This window comes from Pogona vitticeps, chromosome 5, assembly GCF_051106095.1.
Source record: "Pogona vitticeps strain Pit_001003342236 chromosome 5, PviZW2.1, whole genome shotgun sequence".
In the NCBI taxonomy this organism is placed as follows: Eukaryota; Metazoa; Chordata; class Lepidosauria; order Squamata; family Agamidae; genus Pogona; species Pogona vitticeps.
This window is the reverse complement of record NC_135787.1, coordinates 104,061,991-104,089,567: the sequence shown is the minus strand read 5'-3', so window position 1 is coordinate 104,089,567 and position 27,577 is coordinate 104,061,991. Positions and strand designations below refer to the sequence as shown.

The 27,577-nt window shown below is 38.0% G+C and overlaps 1 protein-coding gene across 11 annotated transcripts in view; it reads right to left on the bottom strand.

Moving 5' to 3' along the window:
* Window positions 1–4,286: 4,286 nt before the first annotated feature.
* The window catches only part of SHISAL1 (shisa like 1), a 108,224-nt gene continuing 84,933 nt past the window's right edge, over window positions 4,287–27,577 (bottom strand). For 6 of the 11 annotated variants that reach the window (XM_078394198.1, XM_078394191.1, XM_073000846.2 and 3 more), the window contains one exon: window positions 13,303–25,428. In XM_078394198.1, the coding sequence (XP_078250324.1) occupies window positions 25,413–25,428 (16 nt within the window). In that variant the 3' untranslated portion in view covers window positions 13,303–25,412. Of the gene's footprint in view, window positions 7,914–13,302; window positions 25,429–27,577 lie in introns of those variants that run through there. The other 5 variants (XM_078394192.1, XM_078394200.1, XM_078394201.1 and 2 more) reach the window with 1 other exon arrangement.

Here is a 27,577-nt window from a genome sequence, read left to right as displayed (position 1 = left end):
GGGAATGGTAAACTAATTCTGAGTACTCTGTATCTAGAAAATCCTGGAAAGGCCCACTATTATTATTCAAAAACCCCAGGCAGTCAAAATTATAAAAACATTAATTGGTATTGTATGATAGATACAAGTTTTAACCAAAACCCTAAATATCTGTTCAATATCAGCGCAGTATTATGCTGTTCCTAATATTGCCGGTTTTTTGTAGCTCTGATGGTGGTGTGATTTCTGAGATCTGCAACTGCTTATAGTACTGCGATAAATTTCTTGATATTGTTCCCAAAGCCTCAGAAATGAGATGTTTCGATTGCCAGGTCCCTGTACTTTGTACGTTTTTCCAATTCTTTATTTTCAACTCTGCCATCACGTGGATGACGACGACGGCGATGAAGATGATAACGACGACGACTACTACTATACTGTGAGACTGATCCTACTTTTAACATAATGAGAGGGGACACTGACACTGTAATCAAAGGATGTCTGGCTAGAACCAAGGATTTGATTGTTGCAGGTTATTCTACCATTAATTCAAAGCAAGACACTCCTTATCTGTAATGTATTTTGCTTATTATGATTTAGAAGCTCTGGAAGGAGTAACTCTGTAATTCAGGGATAAGGAATGTGACTTCCCAGCTGCTGCTGGACTGTCACCCCCACTAGGTTTAGCCAGTGGAGCCAATGATCTGGGTTGAAAGGAGTTGCAGTCCATCAGCACATAGCTGTTCCCCAGCCAAGGTGCAGATCGTGATTTTGTCAAAGTCATTCAATGGTTTCAGACTGAAGACTTATTGCTGTATGACTCAGAAGGAACTGCGTGGCAATCATTTCCCCACTCCCTTTAATAGATTTCCTGTCAGAAGAAAAAAAAGGGAACAGCAACAGTAGAAATAGATGGAAGTAGAAGATACCAGCTTCTCTAAATCTCCTACCCCTTCCTCAGAATGAGGCAACACTATGCCAAGATAAAAGTCTTGTCTAGAGGAGATGCCTGAAGCAAAAGGGTTTCAGGTCATGTTCTGAACATTTCAGACACTAGACTGGTAATTGATGGAAAGGAATATATATATTTTTTACAAAGCAGGGTAAAAATCCAAGAGGAAACACTAAAGGGGCTCGGCATGTCTGCAGTCTTAAATATTGTCATCCCTGCAGGATGTCTGTACTGTACACGGGCAACTGGTTCAATGGCATAGATCAGTGATCCCTTAACTTATGATAGCGCTCTTCACTAACTCCTGCTTATGCAGCCACTTCAGTGTTGCCCACAGCCCTACACTAACATGTGAACCTCAGTTGTAAGGTCTCTAAGAACCTTCAAGCAGGAAATGTGTGTAGTAAAAAAAGGAAGGGATAACTGCATAGTTCCTTCTGAGTTGTAGTGCAATGCATCCTCAGTCTGAAACCTTCCCAGGCAAAATGACCATCTAATGTCACAAAGTGTAACAGCAGAAGAGACAGTCAGAGGAGAGAAGAGAGAACACAATGGAGGACAGTGGGTCTGAAAGAAGGAAGCAAGACAATGGAGGATGGGCAGGAGAAGAGAGGTTAGCAGAGGGGGACAGAAGGAACATCTAACATAGTGGAGGACACAGAGGGATAAGAGATGACAAATGAACCAGAGAGGATGTGATGAGCAGCATATGGGAGGCTCCATTTAATTCTCATTTCTTTTTGTAAACTGCAAAATTTAAATCCCTGAAAATTGTCTGGGTATAAAATAATAATGTGCCACAAAATAAATTCTGACTTAAAGAAACCATTTTCCAGGGTTTTCTAGGTATTGAATACCCAGTAGTAGTTTACTGCTGCCTTCTTCTAAGGGCATATTGGGACTATGTAGTTTGCCCAAGGCTACACAGGCTGGCTCTTCTAGTGGGAGGAACAGTAGTGAATGAAATTCTTGACATCTGATTCCACAGCCAGGTATCTAACTCACTGAGCTACCCAGCCACTTATATTCTAGTATACACTGGAGAAAAGCATAAATAGATACAGAAGTGAAGCAAAAGTAAAGCAAAGATTCCACTCTTCCATTTGGAGGTGGCATACATTATTTGACACTGTCTTCCATGACATACTCACTCATCAACCTCCTTCACATGCCTGTTATTTATTTTTATCTTAGAACCCAGGTTGTAGATTATTTATTTATTTATTTATTTATTTATTTATTTATTTATTTATTTATTTATTTATTTATTTATTTATTTATTTATTTATTTACTTACTTACTTACTTACTTACTTACTTACTTACTTACTTACTTACTTACTTACTTACTTACTTACTTACTTACTTACTTACTTACTTACTTACTTACTTACTTATTTATTTATTGGATTTCTATCCCAACCATCTAGACCAAAGGTCTACTCTGTATCAGCTTTGGTCCCTAGATTAGACTGGACATCTCCCCAATGTACCTATTTTCTAAATGATAGGAATACCTTTCCATGGAGGTACATTCAGCCATGGAGTTTGTTATTTGCAGAACGTCCAGGAACAGGTTGACATGTGAGAAGCAGAAGCAAAGTTTCTGAATTTTATGAGATTTTAAAATTCCACCTTTCAATCTTGCCTCCTTAGGAAACACTACTGCCATAAGTGTGTGCATGTGTGGGTCGCAACCAACATTATTGCTGCACAGGAATGCAGCAGTCACCTTGTGCTGGCAGAGTAAATTAACATTCTATAAGGCAATTGGAAAAATGGGGGCAGCCCAAACAAAAACAAAATTGTAACTTTTAAACAGGGCTTAATGAGAGTGCCACATTTGGTACACTTTCAGCAGTCTGCTCTTGCTCAGATTCAAATTTAGGAAAGTTTAGGCAAAGGGTTTTCCAGTTATGATTTTTTTTAAGGGTAAAACTGTCCCCCACCCCTATTCAGAGACAGGCAACCCTGAAGTTCCCAGATTTAAAATAGGTCATAAAAGGTGGAAAGAGCAATCTTGCTTATGCCAGCCACAGAGACTGGCAAAACATTAGGAAGAACAACCTTCAGAACACGGCCAAAGAGCCCAAAAAACCCACAACAAGCAATCTTGCTTATCTTGAAACAGAATGGTTGGTCCCACCTGCTTTTTTTAATTTGGAAAGAATCTAGACCGTAGGAGCTGAAATAATGATCCTCAATATTTCAAAAGGGAGAACCAGTGATTTCTTATCTTGCTGGACATTAATCAAACAGGTTTGTCAGCAAGACATTGCTAAGTAGATATATTGTTGCAGTCTCCCAACAATATAATATTTTCTGGTCAGTTTTGTATTCTCATTATATGTGCATGGTAGGATAGACTCCGTCTACTCATTTTTTGCTCTCTTGAAATTTCCAACTTGACCAATTTTCTGTCTTTCTGGCCATCTGTGATACCTTTTTTGTACATGCACAGAATGTGCCTGTAGAGGTTTTGGCCCCATATAGCTTTTCTTCCTCAGGTTGCCTTTCCCAAGGAAAGGGTTTGAAATTAGAACATAACTTTCTAGTCTGCATTATGTGGAATGACAATGGTCGTTTACCTGAGAAGTTGAAGGGTGTGTATATTTCTTCATTGTATATGTTGCGCTTATTCATTAAGTCCAAAAACAGCTCTTCCAAATATTTTGGCACAGAGGGACTACAGCCATATCCTGGCTGTTCTTGCTTCTGTCCTCCTTTAGCAACCATAGTACAGATCATGTGCTCCTCTTCTGGTCATATAACGCTGGGTAATTCTACACGAGGAACATTTCTATTGGAAGTTGTTATGTTGTGTATGTATACTTCTGTTTTAGGAACCCAGAAACTCTTTTTTGAAAAAAAAAAAACACCTCTGGTTTATTAATGTGGAATATTGTGCTTCTGTATTCATGATTCAAAACACAATGAAATGTTTTGATATTGCACAGTATCGTGCCCATGTTGCCAGCAGAAAAAAGGACGTCGAGCTTTACATAGCAAAGAGCAGTCTGAATGTTGACAACGCCAATGGTGGCAGTCGGGATGGTCTAAAAGATACTCTCTTCTGCTCACCACCATTCACCCTTGTCAAAAAAAGAGAGACCTGACAATTTGCACTTGGGTGAGAAATGGTTAACTGATGAAAAAAAATGAGTTAGTTTCTAGGATTTTCCCTTGTTTGGTGTCTCTGAATAGGGCCTCAGAGCATTGTAATTTATAACATTCCTTGACTGTTGAGACTGTGAAATCTGAGAAAGAGTCAAATCATTCAATCTTTAAATGAGTCATTAAATTTAAAGCCAGGTTAATTGTTAGTCATGGCCCAACATTTAGCTAAAATAAACGGCTTCTTTGTTTTTTTTTTTATTATTGACCACTGCCACACTGTTCTATTACAATATGGATATTATCAACATATGCAAATATTTTCGGCAATATGAAAATCTGAACCAGTTAGTGTCTATTGAATATCAACCTATTCCTTACAGAATGTCAAAAAAACCACGTTATCAATTACAGCATACACAAACTAGAAGCATAAAACTGCTCATTAAATGCACACAGTTCCCAAAGGGAAATCAACCCTTTACAAAATACAGTGAGTCACACAAACCATTATCTAATACAAACTCCTTCATAAACACAAGCTTTTTACAAAGATCTCTGTGACAATTTTGAATTCACAATGAAATAGATCATTAAAAAAAGCCCACGTGATTCTAAAGTATTAATTTGGAAGAAAAATGTGATTATGTACAAGAAAACAGCCCACTTCAATGTAAATTTATTAGGGAAAACAATATTTGCTGAAAATGTTGCTTAGGTTAAAGCATAGTATTGCCCAATGAATCTCTCTCTCTCATCTAATTAAATTTTATTTTCAAATCTATATGTGAGTGCATCAAAAACCCATATTAAAATATGCATCCAAGCAATTCAAGTTCTGCGACCCATTGAGTTCTGTGACCTGCACTAATCATGCCAGTTGAGCAAATAGACTGTTTTATTGTTTAATATACTTTATTCAGTTTCTCTGGTTGATCATTTGGTAGTGAACAGGGGCTTAATTTGCAAGTGTTTGATTGCTGAGGCACAAGTTGCTAAGGACATCCTGTTGTGGGAAGGAAAACGGGGTGAATAGCTGGAAATGTGCATCCCTCTTGACCTCTAGTTTGATGCCAGCCACCAGTATGGCAGTGACTAAGGCCTCTTTTCCATGACTGTGAGCCACACAACCATTTCCAGCTATTCCCCCCTTGCGTCTGAGATGTCAGCAGGCATTGCATGATCTCAAGCGTATCTTCACAGCTGTAAGCTTCCCTGCTCCTTCCAGGGATATGACTAAGAAGCTCACTGATCCATGAAACCACTGCTAAGTATTAGGATGGGCAGTGGTAAAATTTGGCACACCGTTGATGGTCTTGGTGGGGAAAGCCTTGGTGTAGCCTGGTTATAACTTTTATGTGCTGATGCTTATTCAGAAATCTGTTGTGGCATTTTGCTTAATTATATTTCCAAATTCTTCCATTTCAGTTCTGACCCATATCAAATGATAAATGGGACATTTATCATACTGAGTGAAGAAGAAAATACATAGTCTTAATATGAATGATTCTGCAGTCCAGTTTAGGTAAGCAGGTTTCAGTGCCCCCAGGTTGTAACACTCACTAGATCCTTCTTGAACTGTTTGTTCATGTGAATGAGCATGTGTACCAGTATCTGAAACTGACCAGGGATCAGTTGCCTGCAACTACCGCTGGACTGCCGTCTCTGTTCCACCATATTCCTTTATCTATTTCTATGTAATCCAGGAAGAAGCATACCAGCAGAAAGCAATGGGATGGCTTAATAACACAACAGCCAGATTAATTGAAAACTATAATATATGGTACTTAAAATTAAGCTAAAGAAATGTTAACTGGCAAATGGTAACAGGATATCCAAACGTGCAGTGCAGGCTTAAATTAGATTAGTAGAATAGCTAACCATGTGTGGCGTCCCTTTTAAAAAGCCTTCTGTGTTGGTGTCTTTGTTATCAGAAAAGGCTTATGTGGCAGAAGACATACTGGAAAGGCAATATTTGACCTGCCTTACTTTTTCGTACGTGAGATGCTATGCTAATGTAAATAATACAGATGTGACTGATCTAAGTTTAAAGACAAAGCTTCTTCATGAAAAGGGAGAACCAAAGACTTAAGAGAAAGGGACTGCAGGAATGTCTGCATGTGAGCAAGTTGGATATATGAATGTAAACAAGGGCAGGGTGGTGCCTGGTCCTTAAGAAGTGTATGTTGAAGAGACTTTCACAAATTGTTAAGTTTCTTGACCCTTTCGTGAAAAGCTGCACCTGCTGAAATCCCCTCCTCTAACTGCAGACAAATTGTACAGGAAGCAAATGGATGAAATAATGATATGATTCAAGTCAAAGTTATGTCATTTTCATACCCAACAGAAAGCATGGGGTAAAAAACATGACAAGGCAAATCTGGCTGAAAAATCCAACATATAGTAATTGTTTTTACCCAATTGCTTGAAAATTCTGGCATTTAATGTATCCTTTCTTCTCCCACCTTTGATAAAAGTGCTTTAGAGGAGGCTGCTACGGTATCAGGGAATATCCCTTCCAGAAAACAGAAAGCTCACAGGCTGAACAATGATTTGAAAATAAATTGGCTCTGTTCATTAGAAGGCTACATCCACTGCTATGTAGGTAAAACAAAGGATTTAGAAAATTCTGCCCCTTTCAAGAGGTGGTGGACTCTACAGGAGCATTATTCCTGTCAGAGGTGCTACATCTGTTGTTATTCTGTCCATGTAGAAATATTAGAGGTGATCTACCATATTCCTGCAGAGAAACTACCCAGGCTTTCTCCAGCACAAAAATTCTAAAGTGAAATGCTTTCCTTGATAAGAATACATCTCCAGAGAAGACCTAATAATAACTAAGCAAATGCAGAGTGCTTTTTCAATATTGATTTGTCCTTTTGAAATGCTGTGTGCTTTGTTCTACGTAATAATGCCTAAAAGAATTTTAGAAGAATCCCCATAAAACCTGCCATGCTTCCAAATTATTTCTCAGTAAAACTTGAAGTTGTCTCAGAATGCACAACACATGGCATTAGCCATAACCCTTAGTAAGAGAATCATTGTAGGCCTGCTTCACATGAATGCAGTCAAATTCCTGAGGGGGTAGTAATTTTTAATTCCCAGGCAAAAGGTATTTTATAATAAGGAAATTGGTTTATGACCTTGTTTAATGGAGGGCAACTATATTTTATTGCTTTGTATTATTACAATATTTATTTTTCTCTGATATTTCCAGTTGGGGTCAAGATAGAAGAGGTGGTCTCCCCTGAATTCCCTATCTGCACAGGTACAAGAGGCCACTGTGGTGCTCTCAGTAACATGAAACTGAAGCTTTCCATCTTGCCATGGGTAAATATGGGAACTCTTCCTTTCTGGCCTCACTTGTGTGAAGAAAAAGAAAGGAAAAAAATCTAGGCTGATGTAGGCTCACTGTGACAATATGCACTAGAGAACTTTGGAAAAAAAGCTGTATTTATTATTTTGACACTTAAGATAGGCTCAAATGGCAATTTAATGGATGGGGGAGGCAAAGAAACTATTATCTACCAAAGGTTCATATTGTAATATTTGTCCATTCTGAGTTTGGATTCCCTCTGGAGCAACTTGTCTTGTGTTGCAATAGCCACTCCCTCCAAAGCATCTGTCTTCTTTCAAATGGATGTCTTCTCTTTTCAAGGTATTGCTTGCATTCTGCTTCATCACCAAGATCTCTTCACACCATTAAGTGCCACAGTGGTGGTTCTCTCCTAATGACTAGACCAACAGTCACCTTCTTTCATTCAGGTTCCTTAATCGTTTGATCATTTCCTCCTGCCTTGGATAAAGCTTCTCTTCTTGGACTGTAATCTTACCTCTCCCATCTTGAGGCACGTCAAAATATTTTTTTTCTGTAAATTAAAGAAGAGGATACATTACTGTAAGTTATAAATCATATATTTGATTCCAAAATGAATTAATAAATCAGAAATATTTTTCCAATACATATTTTTCATAAATATATTTGCCTGCTTAGGATCTTGATACACATATAAAAATTGCCTTCTTGGGAATACAAAAAATAACATGTCCTGTGGATTCTGCTCAGTGTGATAGATAGCAAGGTCTATAGGCTTGAACTACTAGAACCCAAAATTGATACTTTATGATATTTGGTGACATTAAAAGTTGTTTCCATTATCTTCTCAGTGAGATAACACTCAAGGCAACAACTTTCAACACCTGAAAATGATGATAACCCCAGAAAAAACCAAACAAAGCAGTGCAGAGTTATCCATATTCACTTGGAGACTAGGATCATTGAGACAAGAAGGTACTAGTTCTGAGTAAACATGCAGGAAACTGGGTTGCACATAACTTGGGAAATTTTCCTGCCTTCTTCCATTTCACTAATCTGTCAGCTAACTACTCCATATGACAACAAATATATCACCCATACATAAAGAACTATAGATGCAGCAGCATCAGAAGTAATGTATACACTGTAGATTACTTGACCCATAAACCTCAGTAGATATTTCTAATATAATGTAAAGAAAGGATGCAATACCCCATTTAAGAGATGCTACTAACTGTTGCTCTTGTTTATGACTTTGTGTCCTTCTGTTAGCCACCCAGAGTAGGAGCTTGCCTATTAATTGGATGGGATATAAATGTAATTAAATAAATAAATAAATAAATAAATAAATAAATAAATAAATAAATAAATAAATAACTGCCAGAACAACAAACGCAAACTATATTCCAGTATGTATCAAATACATCATAACATACAGTATAAAGCAGGAAAATGTACCATGTACCCACAATGACAATGAATACCTGTACAAATTCATTTCAACAAACATATAAAGAAAAGGACATAAAACACTTAAGCTGAAAATAAAGCACAAAAAAACCCCAAGCAAGTCTTCCAAAGTTCATATTCAGTATCAGGTGGAATTAAAATCCTAACTAATTTTAAGGTAAGATAAAAACCAGTGGTGGCGGCAGCAGCTGAATTCTGAGACCCAGGGGCCAATTTTCAGCACCAGATCACGGACAGCTCCATGGTTCTTCAGGCTGTTCTGTCTAAAGATAAATCCAACTGTCAACAGTCAGATGTTTATGGCAAAATATTAGACCTATACCTTTTGTAACCCGGCAAGTCAAATGCAGATCACTATCCATTTAAGGAGGCCACTAGGGCTTGTTAAGCATTTTATGTTTTGTACTTTGCTTCACAATGCAAAACAAAGTTGTCAAGCACCCTGGTGGGCCACGTTACTCTATATTCTGTGTTCAACTTTGTGAGTAAAAGTAAATTATGCTCTCAATACAGATGGCTGGTTTCAAGAATGTGACCAAACAATTCATTGATTTAATTTTCTGAGTTAATATTGGGACTGCCCACTTTATATTGATTCTACAGATTGGATAGGACACAGTTATCACCAGAAGCATGAAAAGTCATGCAGTTTGTTCATATTATTTTGAAGTCGATCTCTTGTTTTGTAAATTAAAAAAAGAAATGTGTGATATACAGAGGGGCATGGGGGCGAGGATAACCAAGGAGAGAACTACTCTATGAAGAAAGTTTTGTAGCATTACAGATTTCAGAGGGAGCTTGAATGATAAAATCCTTTGTCATTTGAAAAAATAACAGCAACTACACCTCAAAATAAAATTTCCTCATATAGAAACCAGCATGTCAGTGCGATGGGTTTCAGTCAAGTTTCTCCACTTTATGCTAGTTATCTACTGTATGCAGAAGAGGATTTAAACTTTTTACACTGAGAAATATTCTACAATGTGAATCCTCACCTGCCATCTGGTACAGCCCTGACCCAGGCTTGACAGTGAAAAATGATGATGATAATAATCTGCCCTTTGCTGTTTTAGGTCAGGCTGTGGAAATTCACTGTTTTTCACAAGTAGTGTGAAAAAGAAATTTAAATGTTATTTTATTTATGTATCACCTAATGGAACCTAGGGAAGCACACAATATAATAACACATTATTTCTGTGAAATAATTAAAACCATTGACTATAAAACAATTGTGATTTTAGCAGTAAGGTGCCAGCACCAGATTACATCCCCAATGCCTGTGTGAGCATGAGGGCACACATTTCTCTGCTGAATGATTTTCACAGGGAAATGGAGGAAAAGAAGCTTTATTAATAGGAGTTGGGAGGTGACAATTAAGCAAACACATGACAGTTGGAAGACACTTCTGTAATTCCTAATGCCTCAACACAGTATCTCTCAAAATACAGTTGAAGGCTTCATCTGTGACAGGCTTTGGGGAGGTCATAAGAAAGAATTATTCAGTAGCAACTGCTTCAGGCATTTCCCAGGGTAAAAGGGCACTGCAACAGATTTTTAGACCTTTAAAAAAGTTTCTAGAAAGGTGAGGAGATGAAAGAATGAGAATAAGAACGAAATTGCAGGATACCACTTAAAAACTCATTCTTTAAGTAGTTCAACATAAAAGAAGGGATTCTAATGACTGGACATCTGCTGGCAAGGAATTCTGAAAGTACCAAGAGAAAGAAGAATGAAGTTGAGTGAGTGAGTGAGTGAGTGAGTGAGTGAGTGAGTGAGTGAGTGTGTGTGTGTGTGTGTGTGTGTGTGTGTGTGTGTGTGAGTGAGTGAGAGAGAGAGAGAGAGAGAGAGAGAGAGAGAGAAAAGAGTATTTCTAATATTTGTCTGGGGAGGGGGGTTCTGTTTCCAAGCATCAACTTGGAATTATTGACGTTGCCAATGAACCTACCAATACTAACTCCAATGTTACCCACTTTACAGTGGAAACACTGGCCATTACGAAAATGTAATTCCAACTTTCTGAATGAATGTGAGCCAAATGTATCAACAGTGAATTTCCACAACCATTTAATTTCCATTTGCTTCATTTTCAGACATCTTTGTGCCAAAATCTTTCAAGTCTTCAGTAACACCCTGGAATTATTTTCCAATATAATAAAATATCAGATAGTAAATGGGGGGGAAACCAACATTGTCCTGACACACAAAACTTGAGGATGAAAGTCCTTTTATAGATGTAAAATATAGAACTGTAGCAAGACTGAAGGAAAATGAAATAGGAAACCAACAGTAGGAAAACAGGTAAATCCACAAAGCTTATCACTTTTCTAAACTCATTTGAGTTTGGAAAGAATACCTGCTTTTTGAATTCTCTGGCCAGCTTGGGCTGCCAGCAAGTTTAATATCCTGTTGACAGGGAAGGTATTTTGCTGTCCAAATGTAATGATTTATGAGAACACTTTAAATCAAATCAATCAAGTGTTTCAAATGTAAAATAAATCATTCAACTTCCACCAAAATGATTGGCTTGAGGGAAGAAAGATCAAACACGTGTTTCAGTCAAGACTATTCAGACACAGTTTCACAGGAAAAAAATGTATGGCAAAAGTACATAAAATGAGTTGTACAGTATTTACTAAGGATAGATTTAGTATTATTTGTTACATCCTTAATATATTATTAAGGAGGTCATGAATACAGTACCTGCAAATTTTCTCATCCTTCACAAAAAAGGATGTCTCAGTACAAAACGCCTCATTGAAAATGGTCACCTTGCTATGAGATTTTTCACTTCAGTATTAAAGCAACAAGACCAATAGAAGACCAATATTAATAGCATTAGCAGTACCATGTTTTTTCCTGCACAAAAAATCCCTCACATTTTCACACAAAACATTGTTTTTTGGTACAAGATACTTTCTTTGAGCAAAATCCAAGGATTGTTCTTTGTGGAAAACACATCTTATCCACACACAAAAATCCCTTACGTCCTATATATATAAAGTATGAGAATTTGGGAGAGTTTTTCATTTCCATGTGTGAGAATGAAGCAAACAGTGAATTCCATCCCTTCTATCTGTTGTGCTCAGAGTCCCAAATACTCAATGTACAAGAGTACAGCAGTTCTCCAGATGCAGCAGGAGTTTGCTAACTGTCACATGCTGAGGGCACAGGGACACCAGGATGGGTTGAGAAATGCCTCAGAGTGCAAGTGTTATTCCAAGTACAAATGTCTTGATCCCAAAAAATGATGACTACAAACAAAACAAAACAAGCAACAACAACACAGACACCTCAAAGGGCGAACTGATTTTTATTATGACACAAACTTTCATGGACTACAGCCCACTCCATGTGACTATCCCAATCCACCCTTGGGAAAAGGAGAAAATAAGTCTCTGTGTGGCACATATTAATATGATCATGCATTTTTAAAGCCCTCTTTGTTTGCTCAACAAAGGTGGCTTACCACAGGCAAAACAAAACATTAAAATTCAGTAGGTAACGCTGGCAGAATAAAACAAACCACACATTAAAATTCAGTAGGGACCATAGGCAAAATAAAATATTAAAATTTAGTAGGTCCAGGAAAGAATGATGGTACGAAGAATTATGCAATGATCATGGAACTAGACTGTATTCCTGCTATAACTCTGCTGCAAAATACAATTTTCTGACAGCCACAAATCCAAAGGTCAACAGTTTATTTTTCAAAGTGGTCCTCAGTACACTTTAATCTGGCGTTGATCCAGCCTAAGCTCTGGAAAAATGGAGTATCAATCTAGAATATTCTGCATATGTTTTGATGCAGATTCCCTACATGGATGAAATCCAGTGACTAAAGTGTGGCAAAATGTCATGGAAAGAATTAGCTACAACAAGCTCTGCTACTGATTGTTTGTTTATTGACAACCCTCCTTTCTTTATACCAAATCTATCCAAAGTGGTATAGTAGATGGAATGATGGCCTAGGATTCTGGAGACCAGGATTCAAAACCTTGCTCAGCCATGGAAAGTCAGTGGGGGAGTGGAACTGATAAAACAATTCCTTAAATATATCACCTCAAAAGCCCTGTGGTTTCGACTTGACAGCACATAACAAAAACTCAGAGCAGCAAACAAAGCACAAATATAAAAATAGAAGTACAATAATATTATAATAAATGATAACATTCAAAAAGAGAAAAAAAAACCCCAAAATATTAAAACACCATTCTGCCAGGCTAAGAAGATATTCACAGCTGAAGCAGTATAACCAATGAAATGTCAGTTAAATGCCAGTTGAAAAATGGATGGATTTTTAAGTCTTTTAGAATATTGTAACTGAGAGGAGCCTAAATAGTCTAAAAAAGTAATTGGTCCAAGTTGGGTATTTCTTCAGATTGAAAGTGTGACCGTGTATAGCTGAACGCTTTTTCTTTCAACAGAAGACCAAATCCCAACACCTTGAGAATGAAAATGTTAGGGAGCTGAATAGACTACATGGAAGGATTTTCATTTTTTATTAAACCGAGAGGCATGAAAGCACGTAATCCATCAGTAGAGATTGATAAAATCCAGAAAGATTTTCCACTTTAGAACTCTAGGGCCTGGCTGACAGGATGTCAGCTCTTTATGCTAACAGTGTGCTGGTATCAGTTCAATAAAATAGGGCTTACACCCATAGGAGATCTCAGAGTGTTATTAAACTAATGTGTATGTGTTTGCAAAGTAACCCATTTCTGAATGATAAGGTTAACTGTTAAAAACTTTCAAACTGTTCTTGTAATCGTTCTTCTAGCATTTGGGGGAGCTTTTCTGCTAGATTTACAGTTCCTATTAAAAAACCAATTAAACCAGAACAAAACATGTGGAAAAAAATTCCAGAGGCTTTAACAGAGCATGGCAGACTGTATAAAATCCAAGTTCTGGGATATAAAATGGTCCCTCATTTTTTGAACTCTTGGGTAGTACACTCATTAAATGATGCCACTCTTTTTTATAGTTCCAAATTCAGGCTTAAATGTTAACCTAGGAAAAGTGTTTGAAGGAAATTCTGTATGCTTCTCTTCCTCCTACTTATCAAACAAATAGACTACTCATTCAATCTGGAGATTTGGGCATTCTCCTAGGAGACAAGTAATTTGTCTAGAACAGTGGTTCCTAGATTTGGGGCTTCAGATGTCCTTGGTCTAGAATTCCTTGAAATCATAGCATAGTCAAGGGTTAGGGATTCAGAGAGTTCTAGTCCAAGAATATCTGAGCCTCAAGTTTTGGAGCCATTTCTCTAAAGTTTCTTTTATACAATGCACAATTATATGTATCTACATGGTCTTGTTATGAAACGGTACACCATGGAGACAATGCATAGGCAAAACTTCCACTCTCATAACTGCAGTACTTGGAATTGCGACTACATTGCCCAGACCTTCCTGTACCATAGGTTGTAAAGCTTGCAATTGCAACAATAAAGAAAGATAGCAGGAGAAAAACAGCCCAAAGAGAAGGCAGATGTAAGAAGAAGATTTTAAAAGGGGAATGAAGGGAGCTGGCACAGTGTTTGTACAGAGAAGCTAAAATCACCAAAAATCAGTAAAAAAACAACAAAAAAGCACACTGTAAAGATATTTGAAATAAACAACCTCCTGACGGATGCCACTCTTTTTTACAGTCCCAAATTCAGGCTTAAATGTTAACCTAGGAAAAGTGTTTGAAGGAAATTCTGTGTGCTTCTCTGTATGCTGTCCTCTGAAGATGCCGGCCACAGAGACTGGCGAAGCGTTAGGAAGAACAACCTTCAGAATACGGCCAAAGAGCCCGAAAACCCCCACAACAACCTCCTGATGGATGTTGAAAAAGAAATGATTCCTCAAAGAAAAGTGTGAGTTTGATTTGCATCATGTTAAACCTGGAACACATTGAAGGAACATGCTGCAATGAAGTCTCAAACTGACATGGCTATTCCATCCCCTATGGGAGATTTTTGGAAGTCTTCTTTTCTAATATTGAAGTATCATTGAATTCACATCAAAACTGTTTCAAGAATATTCATTTGAAGACATCTGACATGCATGTTTGATTGTGAATTGTGTACAATTACTCACTCTAAAAAAATGGGGTGAAAAATGACACCTCACGTTATTCCTTATTCACCTCACAAGCTGCTTTAAACATGGAAGATAGCCTGCATCTCTTCCTTTTCCATTGAATTAAGAGGTTTGTTGGCACATACATGGGAGAACTGGTTCAAACTAAGGGTTGTCTTTTGCTGCAAAGAGATGATGTTAAAACTAATAAAATCCTGTTTATTGCCTCATTTCTTTGCCTTTCACTAGCAATTATAAACCAGAATAGAAATCTTTTTAACCTTGAGACTCAGATCTCTTTGAGACTTTGAGTAGATATTGAAATCTTGCAGCTGCAAGATTTTTGAAACGGGAAGATGTTTCTTCTTCTCATTGCTAGCACTATCATAGGCTGATGCATCTGCATGTTTTAGAAATGTTGCTGGCAAGTTCTTTTTGATAATGTAGAACAAAAGTCAACTTCATACTGTCCACATGTTTCTAGTAACAAAGCCAACTTGATAGTTAACTTTTCGTTAGATGCTTGCACTTTTACAATAGGCTGAAAATGCATAGACAAATTGAAATGCTTAATTTTTGACAGAAGTTCAGAAATTGGTGGAAGAAATAAGAGAAACACAATTGAACCATAAAGAAGTTACAAAGTTTACTGTTTGAAATGAAATTAAATGTACTGATTATATTGAATACAAAATTGTATAAAAGCAGTTAAATTAGCTAGAGGGAGATAGGAGAAAGCAACATGGACAACGAATAAAAAGATTTGTGCTGGCTGGTTTAATTCTTTTGGGATTCATTTTAGAATTTTTGATTTTGTATTGTAATTGCTTAAGGCTATGAATTATATTCTTTACATTTGAAAATGTGGCTGAAATAGCTTCTATGACTGTATTTTCTATGATTACATTTTAAAAACATTTTGGAGTGATAGTTTCTTGTATATGAAATATAAATTATATTAAAGCATATAAAATAGTTTGGCATATTCTGCTCAGAAATAGCAGAATAAAAAGATGAAAATATCTTAATTCACCTTGAATGATATTCCGCTCCACAAGACAGCTGAAACATTTATACAAGGATGTCCAGATGAATTTTCATTTTAAAGTGTGAAGAGCTAAGTTTTGCTCAAAACAACATTCCTGTGGAGAGGAATGTCTGTCATGGAGAGAATTTAAGCACTTTTCTGATCCCTTAAAGTTTTCAGATTAGTTAGCTGTATCTGAAAGTTGAGGATGGGATAAAACATTCAAATCTAAATCTAATAATGGAACATCTCCATACTCTTGTAGCCTCTCTATCAATTATATGATATAAAGGCCCACAAAAATGAAACAAAAAGCAATATACCCGCTAGGGCTAAATGTCTGCTTCACAGCTCTCTAGTTCCAGTGAATTATTCAAATTCAGACATGAAGGTAACCACGTATAGCTGAATAATCTAGGGCAGTGGTTCTCAAACTTGGTCCCCAGATGTTCTTGGACTGCAACTCCCAGAAATCCCAGAATACACAGTGGAAGTGAAGAACAGATTTAAGGAACTCGATTTGGTGGACAGAGTGCCTGAAGAACTTTGGATAGAGGCTTGTAACATTGTACAGGAGGCAGCAACAAAAACCATCCCAAAGAAAAGAAAATGCAAGAAAGCAAAGTGGTTGTCCAACGAGACCTTAGAAATAGCAGAGAAGAGAAGGGAAACAAAATGCAAAGGAGATAGGGAAAGTTACAGAAAATTGAATGCAGACTTTCCAAGGAAAGACAAGAGGGCCTTCTTAAATGAACAATGCAAATAAATAGAGGAAAATAATAGAAAAGGAAAAACCAGAGATCTGTTCAGGAAAATTGGAGATATTAAAGGAACATTTTGTGCAAAGATGGACATGATAAAGGACAAAAATGGTAGGGACCTAACAGAAGCAGAAGATATCAAGAAGAGGTGGCAAGAATACACAGATGAATTATAACAGAAAGATCTGGATATCCAGGACAACCCAGATACTATGGTTGCTGACCTTGAACCAGACATCCTGGAGAGTGAAGTGGGCTTTAGAAAGCAGGGCTAACAACAAGGCCAGTGGAGGTGATGGGATTCAAGTTGAACAATTCAAAATCTTAAAAGATGATGTTATTAAGATGCTACATTCAATATGCCAGCAAGTTTGGAAAACTCAACAGTGGCCAGAGGACTGGAAAAGATCAGCCTACATCCCAATCCCAAGAAAGGGCAGTGCCAAAGAATGCTCCATCTACCGTACAATTGCACTCATTTCCCACGCTAGCAAGGTTATGCTCAAAATCCTACAAGGTAGCTTCAGCAGTATGTGGACCGAGAACTCCCAAAAGAACAAGCTGGATTTTGAAGGGGCAGAGGAACTAGAGACCAAATTGCTAACATGCGCTGGATTATGGAGAAAGCTAGAGAGTTCCAGAAAAACATCTGCTTCTGCTTCATTGACTATGCAGAAGCCTTTGACTGTGTGGACCACAGCAAACTATGGCAAGTCCTTAAAGAAATGGGAGTGCCTGACCCCTTATCTATTAATTAATTAATTAATTAATTAATTAATTAATTAATTAATTAATTAATTAATTAATTAATTAATTAATTCATTCATTCATTCATTCATTCATTCATTCATTCATTCATTCATGTGATATTGCTCTGTTTACCCAATTCTTTCCTTTAACTGCTGGTTCTTCAGTGTTGTGTCACCCAACTTTGGATTCTTCTACTTTCAGCATAGCCATATAAGTGACTGCATGACAATCTTCTGTCTACAATGACAGAATGATGTTACAATGATAAGCCTGGCATGGAAATGCTCATTGAATATCAGAAAATAAAATCCCAACAAATCAAATTTGATTAGACCACTGCCAGTGAGGGACAATTTTAAACAAACAAGCATTTTCCCCAAGTTTCTTTAAAATCTCTACAGGAAAATAGAAGACTCCATGGTGTGTGCTGGATCAGCTAGGACTCAGGATCCCGGGATTTAAATTCCCATTAATCCATGGGGATTTTTGGTGGAATGACAATGGTAAACTATTCTTTGAACATCTCACATACCTTAAAACAGCAGAACGAGGGAGGAAGTCTTTAATAAACAGAAAAGCTCCCCCTGCTGGTGACATCATCATCCTTCTGCAGGTGTAACTTACACAACAGGATTTTGGCCAATTACATTTTGGTCTTTTTGAAATCTTAAGATGAATTTACATAGCAAGAAATCAGAGAATAATCATTTTAACACTGGCAGCAAGCAATAGCAACCAGGCTCCAAAGTTGCTTCTAAAGACGGTCACTTTAATCTGCATTTAGATATTTAAATTAAGATTGGCCCACAGCTCCTGCTTCACCTTTCAAATGCAAAGTGAAAGTGAAATTAACCAATCCAGACACCTTTGAACTGCTTTTGAGAGCCAAGGCCAGAATGTCCAGTGTTTTGCTTTTGAAATTCAGTTGTTGCAACATTCTTCAGAAGATTGCTAGGCTTATTCCCAGATGTATTATCAAATCTAAACAACAAGAACAAAACAAAGTGAAGGAACAGCTTTTAAACAGCTCCCAGACTTCTTCTTGTGGTAGAGCATCAAAATTCAGATGCATCACAAAATGTGATGGATGTGAATCAAAAGGTCAAAGTATATGTGATACTGAGCATGCCTTTCTATTCAATGACTAAGATTCTCCTTTTTTCTTTTAAAAACAAACAGCACCTGCAATATCTCTTCTTGCTCCCTCTGTATAGTTTTGCCCATGGTAGAGAGGAGGCTTTAACCATATTTAAAGTTTCTAATAGCAGTTTTAAGCTTGGGGGCAAAAAAAGAGAGGGGGAATTCAATTTGTGAGACTGAAAGATGTTTTTAGTGTCATATGTAACTCATAATTATTTCAAGAAGCTGAAATGTATATATGTTGTTGATGGTGGTAGGGAAGTCTAAGTAAGACGATTATAAGCAATAACCTCAGTGGTCTAGCCTAAGTGGGTGTAATCAGAGCAAAGGAAATACCAACAGTGCAATTTTCAAAGTGCTGGTACAAGAATCTTGGCTAGTAATACGTTTGAATACATTAAAATTCATGTACTGTATTATGTAATTACCACATTTTATTCTGACCAACTTTTAAGTATGGTTATTGGCATATGTGAGTTAGTCCAGTTTAATGTCACTTTTAGATGCAAACTGCTGTAAGTTAAGAAATCTTTGCAGGCATTATCTGTTGCACATCAAGTCTTGTAATAAAATATCTAGCAGATAAGGTCAACAGAGATTGTTTAATTAAAAGATCATCCAAATTACTCCAAAGATCTCCATATTGTCAGCTTAGTGATTGGCAGTGATTTGTCTGATATTTCAGAAGAAAAATCTTTCTAATTTCTTCCTGGTGATACCATGGACTGAAGTGGGGATTTCTGCATGCAAAGCTCTACCATTGACCTACAACCCTTCTAGTCTCAGAGAACTGCTTTCCATGATCAAAGCCCAGGTTTGCCTGTGAACAACCTGTTCATGTAATCAATCTACTTACATGAAAAAGGTAAAGTGGCAATAGCAATGTTGTGCAAGATCATAGATCTCCTTTTGGGAACTGGAAAATGGCCATTCATAAGATCCTATTTCACCAAAGAAAATAGGTGATCACATGTGAAACTGTCTGCTCCACTTTATGCTACTCATGTGACAAGACTCTTCTAAAAGAAGTTTTGCATGAACCTGATCTTCAGCCACATACCACAATTGATGGGTTTCATCCCAGTTTATAAAAAAAGAGTTTCCACACTGAACTATGGACCAGTTTCACATACAGCTCCCAGAACCTAGTTTATATATCTGGTGTCGCATGATTGTTAGACTCATGTGTTGAACTCTCCATTGTAAGTCAAGGCATAAATGCATGAACATTTACTCAATGAGACAAAATGATTAGACAAAGCAGAGTGGATTTTTTTTGTCCATGAGATGTTTTTGTGTGGACGGTGAAGTACCTGAGAAACTGCATGTGTATGTTCAGCAATGAACCATCTAAATATCAAAATCTCCAAGTAATTATGTACCAAACGCCAGTGCTCTGACTTTTCCCTTAGTGTCTACTGGCACAGCAGCCCTTTTCTAGCCAGCAGATTTCCCTCTTCTGCAGTTTCACACTTCACAAACCTACTAAACTGAACCAGTGGAAAGGATTCATGTGCTTAGAGGCCTTTACTGTAAGTAATGTAGAGAGAATATTTGGCATTTGCTAGAGCCCTTCTCATCAGCTGATATGTTTTGCTTTCAAATCCTTCTACAGTTTGTTAGGCCTGTCTTCTCATAAGGTGCTAGGAATGGAAATGGAAGATGGGAGAGCTGACAGGGTGAACCATAAACTTCAGGCTGAGGTAATTGTTCCTACAGAAAGATATTGTAGGGTGACAGGACCTACCTCCCAGCCATTCCCTCCCTGGCCTCTGGATTCTCCCAGAAATTTTCCCAAAGAATCCCACAGACCCCATTCTGACAGAAGGGTTTCAGCTACCACTAATTTTGGAAGAATGGAAGTGGTTTTCTTTGAAAGGAAGAAAAGAAGAAGACCCATTGCATCTATGCCATGCACTTGGTTATGGCAAGAAATATAAGGAACATCTTCACACAAGAAATATCACACAACTGACCATGAGTGTGTTTTATTATTTATTACCAGAAGCTCAAGCACAACTTTCTATCAGTTACTTAAACCAGCACTAAAATAAAATACAATAATAAGTGAAGCATTTATTGGAACCAAAACTGCAAACAAATGAAACAGAGACAATAGACTATTTAAAAAAACCCTCAGTCTTAACTGCCTATCTGAAGACAAACAGTAATGGAATAGTTCAGCCTTTTTAAAAAAGAGACATGATCTCATTTTATAGTTTCTATCCACTTGCTAACTGTGTTTCAAACTAATGGAAAGCATAGAGAGGTTGGGATGCTTTAGGATGGAGGCACCGGCATTCTTCTGAGATGCTCCATGTCTCCATGCTGGTGGGGAGAACAACATGGCTTCAGAAAGAACCCTTCAAGACAGGAATGGAATTCATATCACTGTCCCTTGATCATCCCCACTTTTTGTTTATGAGCAGATAATCCATAGCCATAAACCAGTAGCTATTTGTGTACACATGAATCATATTTTAATACAGCTGGCAAACAGTATCTCTCCTTGAGACAGAGAGCTGGCAAACACTTCCTGTGCCTTAACTATGTTTCCAAGCAGCCCTAGCTGGCACAGGCAGTGGCACGGATGATCCTGAGAGCTGCAGTCCTATCTCTGGAAGACTGCAAGTTGGGCACCCTACCACACAACATGGGACTTCCACTATGGGGCTGAGGCATTACAGCCAATGGACATCAGGATAACTGCTTATGATTGTGGTTTGACACACATGTGTGTATCCTTGAATACCATTGATTTTGATTAAGTATTCACAACTGGGCATTGGATTATATGGCCAATTTTAGTGTGCATTAAGACATCTTTTACTAGGTATGTGAAGAGTAGTGTTAGTACTCCTGTTTCACAGATGAAGGGGGTTAGACCCTAAAAGTGCATGTCGAAAGTTATAATCAAAGAACTCTGGAAGGAACCAAGATATGAATAAAAATCTGCCCAAGGTCCAAGTTGAACACTTCAGCTAACAGTCTCATGAGATTAATGCAAAATAATGGTTGTCTGTCTCTTTTATTGGTTTTGGATTTAAATTGAACAAGCAAAGAGTGGCATCTTTTTGCACTCATTTTCCTAACACTTGGTTTTGGACAATTATTTGTAAACCAGGCTCACGGCTCCTCTGTTTCCTTCATAAAACTGGGACATCTGATCCATCTGCTTTGTTTTTCTTTCACAAAAATCATTTTTTATTAATCCAGTCAGAGAGCTCTGAGGGTAATGTCACCAATGCAAATGAAACAACAGATTGAGAGAGTAAAAATAAATTAAGCTGTCATCCCAGAAGATGGGAACCAACTGTAATCACAATCACAGATGTGATTAGCCTGAGGGTAATAATAGGATAATTCTGTAAAACTATAAACTCTGGTGTGTTTTGTGATCACTGTTGCAAATATCCTGATTGGTATTGTCAGAAATACATATGATGGACAGAACCTGATATCAGGAACAATGACATCTTTTTTAAAAAAATAACCAGCTATCTGAACTTTAGACAAATTACTTTTGATTAAAATCCTTGAATCCCTTTGCCAGTGTGGACAGTGATCACGTTAGCTGTAGTATTTAGGAAGCTGCGGTCTAAAAATACAACTTTGCCAACCTCTCCATGTGTCCAAGACACATCTTCTCTCATTTGGGATCATATTGGTAGAACTACAGCTACCCTTGTCCCCTGGAGAAAATGGCATTGGTAAGTATATGTTCTCTTTAGCACTGGTAGTTCAGCTTTTGTGATCCCAGGCTGTAAGCATCTTCTTTGCTGCAGAAAGAAGAGGCCCATGGAGACCAGGGCAGGAAATGGCACCATTCAGGTAGTTTGCTGAACACTTACCTACCACCTTAAGAGTTTTCAGTACAGTGGTGCCTCACTTGACGATGTTAATTCATTTCAGCGAAATTGCTGTAGAGCGAAAACATCGTCAAAAGAAATTAAAAAGCCCACTGAAATGCATTAAAACCTGGCTAATGCGTTCCAATGGGCTGAAAACTCACCGTCCAGCAAAGATCCTCCATAGGGGCGGCCATTTTCCATGCCTGTGCAGCGAGGAATCCGTCCCTAAGCACAGCAGGGGCCATTTTCTTCAGCTGGTGGCCATTTTGAAACCCAACGATCAGCTGTTTTTGGTCATCGTAAAGCAAAAATTCGTTCCTCAAGCAGGGAACCGATCATCGCTAAGCGAAATTCCCCCATTTAGACCATCGTTTTGCGATTGCAATTGCGATAGCAAAAATCTCATCGTAAAGCGATTTCCTCGTTAAGCGAGGCAATCGTTAAGTGGAGCATGACTGTACTGTATTTAATTGGGTTGCTTATGAGATAGTGGTAATTCATTTTAGGGCAGGAGAAGCCATTAACACATCCATCCTTAACACTTAGATTCCCCAGTGCTTACCCTTTTCATCCTCTTCCTACAGAAGACCATTCCTTTAAAAGCCAGCATCCACACACTAGATTGTTGATGTTCAATATTGCTCTTTTAACTTACATTTCCAATAAACATTAACATTAATTAATAAAAGAAAAAGACATGAAAGATTTATTTATTTATTTAATTTATTTATTTAATTTATATGCCGCCCACTCTACCCAAAGGTAGATGCGTTATATCTTTAGGACCTCCAACAAGCAGAGGCCTGAAGTCTTCAAATACAACTTCACTGAAGTCCTCAAAAAGTTTCTCTCAAGTCTTCTTCAATACAAAGCAAATACAGGCTGGCTAATTCAAATACAGTGGACCCTCTACTTAAGGAATTAATCCGTATTGGAATGGTGGCTGCAAGTCGAAAAGTCTATAAGTCGAATCTCCATTGACCTACAATGCACTGAAAACCGATTAATCCCATAACCAGTGGTTTTTATTCTATTTTTATTCCATTTTTTTTTCTGGTCTGTAAGTCGATTCTCTGGCTGCAAGTCGAATCTAAATTTTGCAGCCAGAGAAGTCTGTAAGTCGAGCCGTCTGTAAGTCGAGCCGTCTGTAAGTCGAGGGTCCACTGTATGCACTTGGTTACCCAATGTAGGAGGACTACCAGATGCATTTGGATGCTGACTCCAATGGAAGTCACACTGAAGGAGGCCAAAGTAATGTTGAAGATTATATTTCCATACACAGTGTCAGATCTGGAATAGCTCATTCACTGGAAGTGTGATTGCCAAGTGATGAACATGTGCATTTGAAGATGCCCGATAAAGTTTGCAATCAATAGAACCACAAATAAATGAAAATGCATAAGGTTTATGCTATAAACCATACTAGGATCACATGAACAATGGCTGTTGTGATAAAGGAGTAGACTCAAAGAATGTGCACATTAATGGTATACCATTATAAGTACAAGGAAATGCAGAACACGAAAGAAGAGATGAACACAGGAGTGCAAAAATCCACACTAATACACCTCCAAATTATAGCACAAGGAGATGGGTTGGTTTAAAGTTCTCATCTTTGCACACTGAGATCAAGAAAAAAGAAAGGAAGTCCTTCATGAGCTGGGATCACACCCATGAAAGTCAGGGCAATCTTGATTTTCAAACATCAACCTGCTGAGGTGAGGTAAGGAAGACCTCTCTTTACCACAACACAGAGAGATTATACTCCTCTCTCCTGCACAGTACACATAGGCATAGGAACACAGATGGAGGGGGGAGGCTAACGTGTCCCCCCCAAGCTGTTTTGCCATTGTGATTAGCAGTGAGGAAATCAATCTTGAGGAAACCAATCTTGCCTGGGACCTTGGGGGCGGAACTCCCCTGGATGAAACGGTTTTTCCACTTCAGTTAACAGTGTGGAAACACCAGGCCTGGTTGCACTGAATATCTGAGATGATCAATTTCCCATTGCTGAGCACTGGGGCAACAAGGATTAATCTCCAGTGCTCTCTGGGCTGCCCACTTAACTCTATTCTTCTATAAAGTTTATGAGCCTATTCAGCAAAAGCAAGTGTAGCTGCTCTTGGTATAGAACAAACAAGTGAACATAGGAGAAGGGCATGTATGTATTTATGGGAAGTGTGGATGGTTAAGATGAGTGCTCAGGTATTAAGAGCAATCCCCCTATATTTACAACATCGTGTGGCTGGACTGTTTGCCCTACTCAGCTCCTCCTGAACCAAAGCTAAAGACGTGTGGAAGGCTTTCAGATTGGGAGACCTTGTGACAGGGATACCTTGTCCCTATTCTAAGTACTTCTGAAAATAAAAATAATAAATAAAATTAAAAAGCAACTAGATCTACTGATTTGCAGTACATAATCAGAAAGAAACAGTATTTGTTACAGATCCTAAAGAGAACACCTGGCAAAGAAGTTCACAGATTACACTCCTGGGGACTGCGCAATTGAATGCATACCCAAGACAAGTAGTTGTGATTTGACTTCAGAGATCTGCTCCAGCCACATTGTCCCAGGATCTAACAGCCAATTTCACATTTTCAGTATCTAACTCATTCTGGCAGCACTTGCTGTGTCCTGAAAGCTCCTGGAGAAAACAGATGCTGTCAGAACGAACAAAGCCCTTTAAATAGAACGCTGTACTCAGGCTCTTCAGTGAAAATTCTAGTTCAATAAAGCTTGTCTTTGGACTGCTGGCTTATTATCAAAAATTGGTATCTTCAACATTCTGGCTTAAATCTTTTCAAGAAATTAGTCCCCCTTAGGCTTCAACAGCTGGTGATTGGGTGGACTCATGAACTTGCTGATGCTTGGAGCAGGACAAAAGGAACTGCAACTTATTGAGTCGTAGGCCTCTTATTCTAAGACTGATGGTATTTTGTACATGTTGTGGATGCATATCTAACGGAATCTTGATTCGGATCACACAGCGCTCAGATGGTTTCCAGACTAAAGAGAAAAAGAATGCTGTAATTAGCGAGCCTAGCTTCTTGCCAGTAGAATCACGACACAGCATTAAAGGCAACATTATGGCTGCTGAAGTTCTGTGATTCTTTCCTCTTCCTCTATATAAAACTCTGCTACAGAGCAGCCAGGAATGTGTGACAGATCCCAGACTCCTCCAGCTATAGTAATATTTTGACTATACATAGACATTTTTGCAACAAACAAATAACTAAAGATGGCCTGCTGCAACCAAAAAGTCCAAACAATTCCTAAAATCTTTTTTTCCCATTTTTCTTTTCTGTTGGTTTCTGAAAAGGGAGACTTGTCCCTTTCTTTAAAGACACTATTTTCTATTTAACACAGTACAGAGTCAAATATCAAATAAAATGTACATTTTTGTTTCCATAAATGAGACTGAGTAAATCCTGCCCCCACTGAATTAGGATTATGTATGTGAAACACATATTCACAGAATATTCACATCAAAAATGCCTCCCTTTCTCAGAAGTTAGTGATACATGCAGGTCAAAAAGAGGCTTAGAAGGGCTTTCAGGTGTCAAAATGCTCTTAGGCTTTCAAAGATTTTGTCTGAGGTAAGAAATAAATGTGACTATTCAAATTAAGTAAAGGCAGCATGCATATGTGTCACTATGAACTGCTGGAAAGCTGCGTAGTTTAGTAGTTTAGATATCTGGCTGTGGATCCAGAGGCTGGGAGTTCAGTTCCCCACTGTGCCACCTTGACTGAGGTTGGACTTGATGATCACTTCCAACTCTGCAGTTTTCTTCTTCTTCTTCTTCTTAAAAAGGGTTGCTGCTATTGCTGCTCATGTTTAATTATGACTTGGGGATAATGACTTGGTGGCATTAGCCTGGGTTATTTTAACAACATCATTAATTTGCAAATCAGTAGCAATAAAAGTTTCTCTATACAAGAGCCTCACACTCCTGGATCCTGAAGTCACCTTCTAGAGTTTTCTCAGTCAAAATTGTGCCTTGCACTTAGTTCAAAATAAGGATTCTTAATTCATTGTCAATAGTCAAGTTGATTTTGGGGACTATAGTTTCCAGTGCCAGCTACTGTGGCTTCTTCTTCTTCTTCTTCTTCTTCTTCTTCTTCTTCTTCTTCTTCTTCTTCTTCTTCTTCTTCTTCTTCTTCTTCTTCTTCTTCTTCTTCTAATTATTATTATTATTATTATTATTATTATTATTATTATTATTATTATTATTATTATTGGACTTTGGGTACATAATCTCTTGTCAAGGGCACCAGCCAATGAGACTCATCATATACCCGATTCCCCATTTTCCCTACCAACTGATGCCACTGACTTGGAGAGGGGAATATTTGTTGTGGATGCGATTCATGAAACAAGTACTATAATTAATAATGATATTATATGTGGGTGGGTGGGTGAAAACATGCTATAGGCCTTAGGTTGTTAAAGTTTCACAGGCAACAACAGGGGATATCTTTTGAGAAAAGAGGGGGGGAGAGTGACTCCCTTCAACTCATTTCCTGGGGCTGGGCCTTGTGGGGCTGTTGTGTATTCCTGAAATGGAATTTGAGTGGGACACTGTGTTTGCAAAGGAAATGCTGTCCCCTGCCAATTTATTGTGATAACAGCAAAAGCCCCAAGGACCCTGGGAAGAGTTCACACTCTGGCTCCTCCCCAGGTCAGAGGTAACCCACTTTCTTAAGAGATGACTTTGCTGTGGGGAGGCACCAAACCTCCTGCATAGTTGAGGGCTTCTTGGGTCACCTCAGCTGTGTTGTACTGACCTGCTTCCCACACTGCATAAGAAATACATCTGAATATCTTAGGGGAGTTTCAAAAGCTGTTTCATAATATGGCCCAGAATTCAGCTTTTCAAAGAAGATATTCCAATTGGCAAAGGATGTCATCCTAATATGAGATGGCACAACACTTTGAAACCTGGGCTATATTTGGAAATGCTATGAGATCACCATTACAGTACCCATGGTGAATTGCCATCCTTTTATAATTCTGCCAGTAACTTGTGGAAAACCTATATCCTTCCTCTCTCCCATTGCAGCATGGAAAAAAAAAAACTGCTGGCATATTGTGTGTTGAAAATCTTTTTCAGTGACAAAGGAGCTCTTTTTAACATTTACATTGGGAAGTTTTATT